General features: G+C 39.1%; 1 protein-coding gene across 1 annotated transcript in view; it reads right to left on the bottom strand.

Moving 5' to 3' along the window:
- Positions 1-10661, bottom strand: part of si:ch211-156l18.8 (probable G-protein coupled receptor 158) — a 22143-nt gene that overhangs the window by 7487 nt on the left and 3995 nt on the right. The window contains exons 3-5 of the mRNA XM_035660925.1: positions 7336-7432; positions 5735-5967; positions 4719-4788 (exon numbers count right to left, since the gene is read on the bottom strand). Coding sequence (XP_035516818.1) covers positions 4719-4788; positions 5735-5967; positions 7336-7432 — 400 coding nt within the window. The remainder of the gene's footprint in view (positions 1-4718; positions 4789-5734; positions 5968-7335; positions 7433-10661) is intronic.

Raw genomic sequence — 10661 nt, forward strand, 5'->3', positions numbered from 1 at the left:
TTTTTTTTTTTTTTTACCAAAATATGAAATTTTTTTCCAATTTACAGACTGTATCGCCCAAGATAATTTGCTTGAAATGTTTCCTATTTTTAAGTCATTTATGCACTTTCTTTCATATATTGGATAAATAATATTTTTTTTCTTCATATCTTGTATTGTATTTTATTTTGTTATTTTGTGTGTATTTATTTTTTTCTTATCTTGTTATACGAGTAAATCTTTCCAGCGTGGGATCAATAAAGTCCATCAAAATATATAACAATAGTTTTTCACATACTTTCTGAATGCCTTATATGTAACTATATGTAATTTTACCCAAACCTCTGTGTGTTTGTGTGAGAGAGCAGAGAGAGCATGTGAACATTATTAATAATACACATTCAAGAGTTATCAATATTTCACAGCTTTATATTATTGATTATCAGAATCTGATTAAAAACATGCATGTGTTTGATTATTAGACAGAATCTGTTTTACAGTGTGAATACTTCGGTCACGTTCAACAACCAGAGTGGATGACTGTAATCCAGGAATTAAAGCTCATTGTACTGTGACAGTCAGTCTCCGTCACTCTGGATAAGAGCTTCGACTAAAGCCCAAAACGTGAATGCAAATTTACATCATTGTGTTCAAACCACTCATAAAGGATAAACTACTCAGAGTGAATACGTATAGAGTCGGAGCAGGAAACGTGCAGTAAAAGGCAGCTTTAATCAGCAGAAAGGGTCACTCAGAGGCAGATTGCTGTCTCGGTTATAGGTGTTATATAGAGAAGCACTGGAGGAAGAAGTAATCTTCCGTTTAAAGCTACAGAGACAAAAAAAACACCACTAACTCCAGTGGGTTTTAAAGGCCTGGTGCTGTTTAACCATCAGTTTCCCCAGAGTTTCTCAAAACCTAGATAGCGGATTAAGCCTGGCTGAGTTTAGCCGTGACTCGGTTTCATGAAAGCAGCTGCAGATGAGTTACCATGGAGATTTATTCTAGCCTGCTCCAGACCAGACTAAGAGCGAGGATTAATGAGTCCTGGTGCTTTATCTGTTCAAATGGTAAAAGGACTGTACTTATATAGCACCTTTCCAGTCGTCACACCACTCAAAGCACTTTACGCCACATTCACACATTCATCGCAAAGGCTCATCACCAACAGATCTGTTCAGTGTGTTGCTCAAGGACGCTTCGACATGCAGTGGGAGGAGCCGGGGATCGAACCATCAACCTTCTGATTTAATGGAAGACCTGCTCTTCCTCCTGAGCCTCAGTTCAGTCAGCAGTCATTACAATCAGAGACCAATGTGTTGTTTTTACAGTTTCTCATGTTCTTCAATTTGTATTTGCATTATTTTCTATCAGTCTGCATAAAATACTACAGGTCGGCTGCATACTTCTGGGTCAAAAGGGGGAAGAGCCACCTTTAAAGCCGACAGGCACTGATATTCAATAGATTATTTAATAGAACAGATGTTGGGTTAAGTTTTCCTTTAACTCGCTGAATCTGCTGCATTAATTATTAAAAATGGTTTGTGTCGACTGTTTGTACCTCAAACGAACCTTTAATCAATTACATTTATCAGCAGGTTGGAGAATATGGACGATACAGAAGAAGAGTGGGTTTAAATTCTCATGCTGGCTGCCAACATGATGGATTTTATAAAATCTATGAATGTCTGTTAATCCTCCTGGTTGAGTTGAGCTGCCAACATTTTTACAAATCACAGAAAAACCTTCCAGGGGAAGTTATGATGCTTTATGTTTACTAGCTGATATCCCCTCCTTTTATTTATTAAGGGCACCAACAGAGGACTTGGCAACAGTATCCTGCAATGACGTCCTAACCTTAAGTGCACTTTATATACAAATTTAGTTCCCTAAGAGACATGAGAGATGTATTCAGTGGTGGAGGGAGTATTCACATCCTCCATTAGTACTAATACGACACTGTAGAATTACTGCATTGAATATTAAGTAAAAATATTACTGATTATAAGTATAATCAGGAAAATGTACTTATATTCCCCCTGTGACTGTTAAACTATTATATATTATATCATTGGATTATTGACCTTAATAAAGGCATTAATGTAGAAGTAGGATTTTACTGTCGTAGATTAATCTGCTGATTATTTTCTTCAGTATTTTATTGATTGTTTGGTTTGTAAAGCATCAGAAAATAGTGAGAAATGCAGCCAAAACAAGTCTAATTGTAAAATAACTATTAAGTAAAGCTGCCACATAAGTGCAGTGAAGTATAACGTGTATTTTATCTCTAATATGTAGTGGCGTATAAAGCGGTGTGAAAAGAAAAAAGAGACGAGTAAGTAAGAATAAAATACATCAATTTGTACTTACAATAATAATAATTATTATTGTTATTAGTATTGTTATATAACATGGTTAAATCATTATTATTATCATCATCATATATAAAAATGTATATATATTATTTTCCCACACTAACAATACCAAACAATGTGTCATAACAACCCCCCCTTACATTTATTATGACTTATGTACCACGTGTTTGTTTTACTTGTTTTCTTGTGTATTTTATTCCTTTGTATTATTGTTGTATCTATACACTCGCTGTTGTTTACCTTTTGTTTTTGCGCAAAGACAAAACAAAACGTAACAAAACCTGAGTAAATGTACTTAGTTACATTCTACCACTGGATGTATTAAAACGTGTATTAACAAAAAAACACTAAAATCAAAATGATTTTAATCAAAAGAATGAGTCTTAATCTAGCTACAGTTTGCCTGTTATCGCACTCTGGCCTACTTCCAGCAGGTGAACTATTTGTAGATCTAATGGACGCTGCACCACGGCGACCCCTCGCTGAGATGAGAGAGTGACCTCTGACCTTTCGTCTGGGACTTTCAGAACTACAGTCAGGTATGTGGGCTGCGATTAACCTTTTGAATTTATCAAACAGAACTCTTGGAAAGGAGTCTTATATGGTTTTACAGTTGGAATATCTGCATTATATCTTATCTTATCTTACAATGTCACTATTTTTATACCCTAAATGTCTAGCACGTTGTCCTCAGTGAAACCTTTGCGTTGCCCTTGTTGTATTTAATTGTTGTTGACACATATTTACATTCATTTATGTTTATTTATATTTCTTTTGTCTCATTCTTATTTTTCACACCAACCTTTAAACACAGCCTCAATGAGCCACACTGCATTTCACTTCACGAATTATCTGTGACAAATAAAACCTTTGAATCTTTAAAATAAACAGTGCCAGTATAGATCAAGTTTATAGACTAGAGAAAAAAGAGTTTGACTGTTTGGTGATAAATGGAGTTATAACTAAAGTTTGAAGAACATCAGCTGAAAATTTACTTCAAACGTGGAAATCAGAGGAAAGTCTGAGCGAACATGCTAACATGCCCATAATGATGATGATAAGGCTGATGGGAACATGAATATTTGTGACAATGCGTTCAATAGTTGTGGAGATATATAAGTTATATATATATATAGAGAGGAAAAGTCAGGGGATCACAGTCATTACGAGTCATTACAGGAGGTTGAGCATGAATTTCTGGTCAAAATGTAGCAACAAACTTCAGGAGACGTAGAAACTTTGACCTGCTGGAAGAGAAAAGGTCTGTGGTGGACGTCTGCTAACAAGGAATCAAATGATCTTTTTCACTGAAGGGTTTCGGCCTTGAGGTAAGAAGAGCAGCTAGACTGAACCGCTGGAGCTAATGTGAAGGTAAATATTAGCAACAACATCTCAGAATAAAATGAATATCAGTGAACAGCAACACAAACGCAGAACCACCAAAATAACCATAAAAAGTCAACCACCACCTTTCAAAACAGTTTCCACATATATAACAACCTTCATGAACGCCGACGTCTGTCTGACTGACGGGTGTCTCACCCTGTCACACACAGCCCACCTCAACTGAACCCAGTCGTAATCCCAAAAAATCCTAATTCAGGCAAATGAATTAGGATTGTCTCCTGTAGTCGCCAAGATGGCAGCGAGCTGGAATATGAAATCCAGGCCTCATCAAACCTTACGGGTATATTATTATTATTATTATTATTATTATTATTATACCCTCTTTATTTGTGTCTGTAATCTATTCAGTCACTGCGGCTTATACATAAACTCCCAAATACTTTAATTTATTCCAAATAAACTATAAAAGTAATTTCATGCAGAGAACCACTGCTGAAAAATTATGACTGTCACTATTTAAATGGAGATGTCACTTGATAAGAAAAATATCTCATATGTCCCGCATATGATGATCATTTTATGCACCAGCGTGCAGTAAAGAGACGCAGAGCCCATTAACATGTTCACACATCAGGCGTTAACCTCAATCGATGATGTGACCTGCCGCACACACACACACACACACACACTGAATCACTCAGAGTCAGCGCCTCGCATCGACTGACACTTTCAGATATATGGATAAAAAGTCACGGCTGACTCATGTTAACGGCTCTTTAATTGGTTGAATTAATCTTAAAATTGATTGATAATCTGTCACCAGGAGCAGTTATGAAAACTTGTCGACTACCCACCCCCATTTCCACTCACACACACACTCACACACACTCCCTCAACCCATTCACCCTCCCACAAATGGTCCATTATGATATAATCCGTGGCGCTGTGCGGTGCAGTGATCTGTAAAGAGCTCTAATCTGTGACACTCTCAGCTGGGGCGGCTCGGTCGCACACTCACCGGGAAGTAGAGGAGCAGAGAGCCGAACAAGATCGTCTCCAGCAGCAGGAGGCCGGACGCCCGGATCCTCTGCGGGAGGAGGAAGAACAGGTGGAAAGTTATGAGAAGATGAGCCATAACAGTGTATTTATCTATCTTTATTCTAAAGTATAATGTATAATAGATTTAGATTGTTAGGTTCTGTTCCATTAAAGCTCCAGTGTTCAGGATTTAGTGACATCTAACGGTGTAGTTGTAGATCTCAACTCCCTCGCTTCACCCTCCCTTTCCAAGCACAAAGGAGGAACTATTGTGTCGGCCCTTTGCTGCGAGTCGTCCCCTCTCTTTCTACCCCCTTTTCCTGTCACTCTTCAGCTGTCACTATCAATTAAAGGCTGATCTGAAATGGTAGGCCACACTGTGAAATACTCCACTAAAAGTAAGTAAAGTCCTACATTTATAACCTTATTTAAGTAAAAGGACTGTCAGCAAAATGTGCTTAAAGCTCCAGTGTGTAACCTTACTGTCGTATAATATTCACAGGTATGTTTTCATTGGTGTATAATCACCTGAAAATAAGAATTGCTGTGTTTTCGTTACCTTAGAATGAGCAGCTGATCGCCTTCAGTGGAGGCCGCCATGTTTATACAGTAGCCCAGAACAGACAAACCAAACACTGGCTCTAAATAGGGCCGTCCACGGCCACCGTAGTTTCTCCCTCGCGCTTGGACGTGTCTGCAACTAAACCACTAGTGACTGGCAGGAGCTCTGTGGTCTATTTCATTTTATTGTAACAGCAAAACAATTTAGTGTTTTTACTGACAGTTGTCTTTATGAACTTGTGATAATCAGTCAATAAACTAAACAGACTTAAACTCATTGCTTTAACAACTCAAGACATTTCTGCTAAATAAACACAGCAGAGTTTTTCACACAATGCATCATGGCTCAACGCCTGGAACAGCTCTCCCGATTGTCCCTTCATCCAATCCCATCTGTACGGTGGCCCCCGCTGAGCCAAAAAGACCTGACTCACCCGGTTTCTGCGATGCCTGTAGGCCACCAGCATGCTGACAAAGATGAGGAGCATGAAGACACCCTGGACAGCCAGCACGGCGGCCCTGAGGAGCCAGGCCTCCTGCACCCAGCAGGGGGTGCCGTCCTGACAGCTCTTACAGCCCGGCCAGCATGGGAGACAGATGGGCATGTTCGGGTAGCACGTAGCGCCGCCGTCACTGGAGTTCACAGGGCCACCATCTGCATCGACACCTACACAAACCCATGTGAAGACCTCATATACATGTGACTTATATATCCAAACTGGAACAGTACATACAGCAGTATACTCGTCACATAAAGTCTCTTCTGCTATGTTATATTATAAGATGAAATAAGATGAAACAGTGTACTGGTTTTAATTCCATGTTTGATATTTATTCTTTAAATTCCATCATACTACTACTAAACCTACTAACTGTGTACCCTTCTTACTAATGTATAACTTTAAAACACAACGATTAATTACCCACAAATAACTCCTTAAAATATCATGCCACACAACAGTTTCTTATTTGTGCAATGGAGCATTTGAGAAATATCTCTTTGAATACTTGTCGATTTATAGTGTTTTTTAGGATATTTTGTTTTGAAAAGGAAGCAGTGTTAATATTATTATTATTATTTAATTAGAGTAGAGTAACCTGCTATAATCCTACATAAAGGCCCAGTCAAAGGAAAACCAAACATAAACAACCCATGATATTGGGGCGGCTGTGGCTCAGGAGGTAGAGCGTGAGGTAAAAAGACAAATCTAGTAACAACACGTGCCACAGTGTTTGTCTCTAACTGTGTACACACCAACAGCGGTTAGCAGAGACACTCAAAATGGGAAAATTGGGACAATAATCAAAATAGAGTTGCTAAAGGATGCAGTCTCACTGTAAATATTCTCATCGTAAAATCCTACAACGCTTTAAAAGATTAAAGGTTTGCAATTAGCTAAAAGGACTCTAGGTGGCAGCATTAGAAGCTCACACCAGTGATAGGTTAGTGTGTTAGCTAACCATAGCCTACTTTTGTAGTAACGTTAACTTTTAGCTCTGTTTTGGTCTCCACCAACTCCTGAGAAGAATATCTATCTCTTTAGCTGCTAGATTTTCCACTTTGTTCACCAGCTTGTCTCTAACAGTGTCTGTCTGCTGCTTGATGCTGAGCAGGTTGTGTGTAGTGGGTTTATCTGAGGGGTGGTGGGGTTTTAGAGGGGCTCAGACTAAACAGGAAACAGGTTGGCAGTAAAAACCAACCAATAAGCCATCAAAGTTTGGTTGATGTGAGATAAAACTGTAGCATCTCTCTCTGCAAATCTGAGCTACGAGTTAATTTGCATTAAAAAAACCCACATAAATGATGCACTGTGTTTATTAAGGGCTATACAGAATTTTAAATAAGAACTCCAACTTCTTGATGGAAAAGTGACTCACAGTTCATAAAAACCTTAAAAACCTGTGAGTTTTGGTTTTCTTTATATAGACAGTCAGCAGCGTGCAGGACTTAAAGGACCAAAAGTGGAGGCAGGAACCTCAGGAGAGGCTCTCTGTAATTTAACCTGCTGTGGGCAGAGGTTGGTTATTGACTTACCTGAGTCTTGAGGGACTATGTCAGGGTTGTAGAAACCCTCTTTACAGCGGCAGCAGTACTGACCCAGTCGAAAACCCCGGCCTGGAATTGGTATGCACTGAAAGAAACAGAGAGATTATTAAGATTATTCTTTCTAGATCTGTCCGTCCTTTTCTTTTGAGTAATAATAACAAGAAGAAGATGGAAAGAGAGGTAGAAGTTTGTAATTAAGTGGTTATTTTACTAGTTTTTATAGGTTTTAATTGGTTGTTATATTACTTACATTCTACTTGTCTTTCCTTCACTGACTTATTTAATATGAAAACACGACAATCGTGGAGGTTCGTCAACAGTAACTCAAAATCTACCTGTTATTATATTATTATATTAAAGTATATATTTACTACTAACTGACATATCAGGCATCAACCACTGAATGTAAAATGTTAAATTAAAGGACGTTTTGAACCAGACTTTATTTTTCAGAGCAGCTTTCAGGTTCACGATTAGCAAATATAGATACAATGCACACAGATCTGAAATGGCTGAAGGCTAACGATAGGTTTGGATGTAGTTCATTAACTTTAAGTAATGTAACAGTTGCCAGGGCAACAACTAATGGGGATCCCGATAAACAATAAAAATACACTGAACTGTGAAGCAGCTGCTGGGACGCTAACGCTGCCTAAATGAATAAAGGTTGAAAAAGGGGTCACATTACTCTCTCTCACTCTATTTCCCTCTGATGCTAGCTTCAATATTTAGCCAGTCGACACACACACACATTTGGATGGTCTGTGTGTTAATCTAAGTTAAAAGCTAAATGGATACATAATGCCTCGACTGAGAGCATTATCCTTTTCTAGAGAAATCCTGTTCCCAAGCACACACAAACACAAACACACACACACACACACACACACACTGGCCTCACATATGTATATACAAACCCACAACCCCCTTTATCAGAAGCTCAAAGACCTAATGCCAGGGGCTGAACATTAATGTGATATGGATTATACAGAGCGGTCAACTTAATTCTCTTCATGTTTGCATCTCAGTTCAACAGATAGTTGCAGTGAATGAGTGGATTCAGTCATCTGTCATGTTTAAGTTGAAACCACGCCGGCCACTTTGAACGCTTCAAACTGCTTTGTAGTGGAAACGTGAGGCAGTAACTCAACCGATATGTACGATTAAAGAAGAACACTCATGTTCAAGGACTGTCTTTAGATTCTTGTGGAAAATCAGACGCTATGAGATTGGACAATGTGTGCCAAGAGACAAGACATCAGGTAAGATAAGAAAGGACTAGTGAGACGAGATGATGAGGCAAGACGAGGAAGGACGGGGTGGGGCAGGAAGAGATACGGCATGAAATGACGAGGCACGCCAAGACTGTATGAGATTTAAGATGAAACGAGGCATGACAGGACGAGTCTACATGAGGGACTTATTAAGGGGAAAACTACATGAGATGAGACAAGATGAGAGATTACAAAGTCCTGACAGGGCAACCTGAGATGAGATGAGGCAAGACTAGATGATGGAAACAAGGCATGTAAGGACAAGACAGAACAAGGGTACATGAGATAAGAAAGGACAGTAGAGACAAGGACAAGGTAGATTAGATGAGACAGGAAGATTTTTTACATATCTTTTTAAACTCAGGGATTAGCGTAACATGATACACCCACGTGTTTTATATCACAATGTGCAGAAAGACCTCAGCTTTCTGTATAATAAGACACTGTTTGTCCCAAAGCACTGTGTCAAGAGATAATTGGAAGTCTGATTTTTCAAAATTATTAAATTTTTTATTCATCTCTTTACTTGTGCAGACCAATTGTTTTTGGGGTTTGAAATGGGTTCATCAAAGTTCACGAAAATAGTGGAATATGTGAATAAAATAGTATATAAATGTGTAATAAATTAGTTAGTTTCACACAAAATGTGGACGGACACACGCACCCACCAATTACGCAGCTGTCCGTAAGCTCTTGCGAGAATATAGACTTGGAAGCGGAGAGTCTACAGATTCAGACAGTTTCTGTGCTGTTTTATCTTAAGGGGGTTAAAAAGTGACAGGACAGAACCAGAAGAGATATAAATGGACAAGGCAAGACAAGTCCACATGAGGAGAGAGAGATGATACGAGAGAGGAGATGAGACATGGAAACGAAGCCTCAAGGGACAAGACAGGACAAGAAGGCGAGATGAGATGACGAGACAGGATAAGAAAAGACAGGACAAGACGAGAGACGGGACAAACCCAAACAGGACAGAAGAAAATGGGTGACCCAGTACATGCTCTGCTCAGGAAAAGGGTTTGAATCCTCTAAGCCAGGTAGGACAGGACGGGACAAAAGGTACCATGTGGATTTGGGGATTTTTAGGACTGTTCTTCTCTTGTGTTTTCAGACCTCTGTGAGTGCGGTGCATAAAGGGGAAGTATGTCAGCGGACTGGATTATCGCCATAATCCATCAGATCATCCTGCAGCCCGCCACCCAGCGCAACCATCTTTAAATAGACAGCTGAGATGAGAGGTAGAGGATTGGGTCTGGGCAGACGGGGCCAGCAGGGAAAAGGGAAACTGAAGCTAAAAGAGGGTTTGGTGTTGGAGCGGATGGGGGGAGCAGACAGAGAAGTTAAAGTGTAACTGGGTGAAAGCATGAGCAAAGGATAAAAGGCCAAAAAAAAAAAAATACCCGAAGTAATGAGAACAGACAGAAAGGGGCTTAAATCATTTTCAGAGGTCGCAAACAGTTTAGAGTGTATTTGTGTGATGTAACTAAAAAAAAATCCCACAAACATGAGTTAGACAGTTTAAACAGCTTGTTACATGAAAGAGACTGAGATGTGGTGAGCCGACAGTGATAAAGTCTTAAACACGTCCTGTGATGTTGAAGGTTCAGTGTGGAACATTCAGGAGGATTTATTGGCAGAAATGGAAATAATATTATATAAAGGTATGTTTATATTAGTGTATAATTACCTGAATATAAGAATTGTTGTGTTTTCGTTACCTTAAAATTAGATGTTTTTATCTACAGAGGGAGCGGGTCCTCTTCTAAGGAGTCAGCCATGTTGAACCGCCATGTTTCTACAGCAGCCCAGAACGGACAAACCAAACACTGGCTCTAATTTGTCCAATAGTATAAATATCTTGGAGCAGTCGTTGATAACAACTTGAAATTTGATGTAACTTCTGATGCAGTCTGTAAGAAGAGGACAGCAACATCAGTGCTTCCTTAGAAAATGAAATGTTTTTATTGTGGACGGGAAGATGATGTACTTATTTTAAAGTCTTTTATTTAATCTGTTCCTTCTTTTTCTGTGATTCCT

Source organism: Morone saxatilis, unplaced genomic scaffold (genome assembly GCF_004916995.1).
Source record: "Morone saxatilis isolate NCDOM2014 unplaced genomic scaffold, NCSU_SB_2.0 Contig17, whole genome shotgun sequence".
NCBI classification, from domain to species: Eukaryota; Metazoa; Chordata; class Actinopteri; family Moronidae; genus Morone; species Morone saxatilis.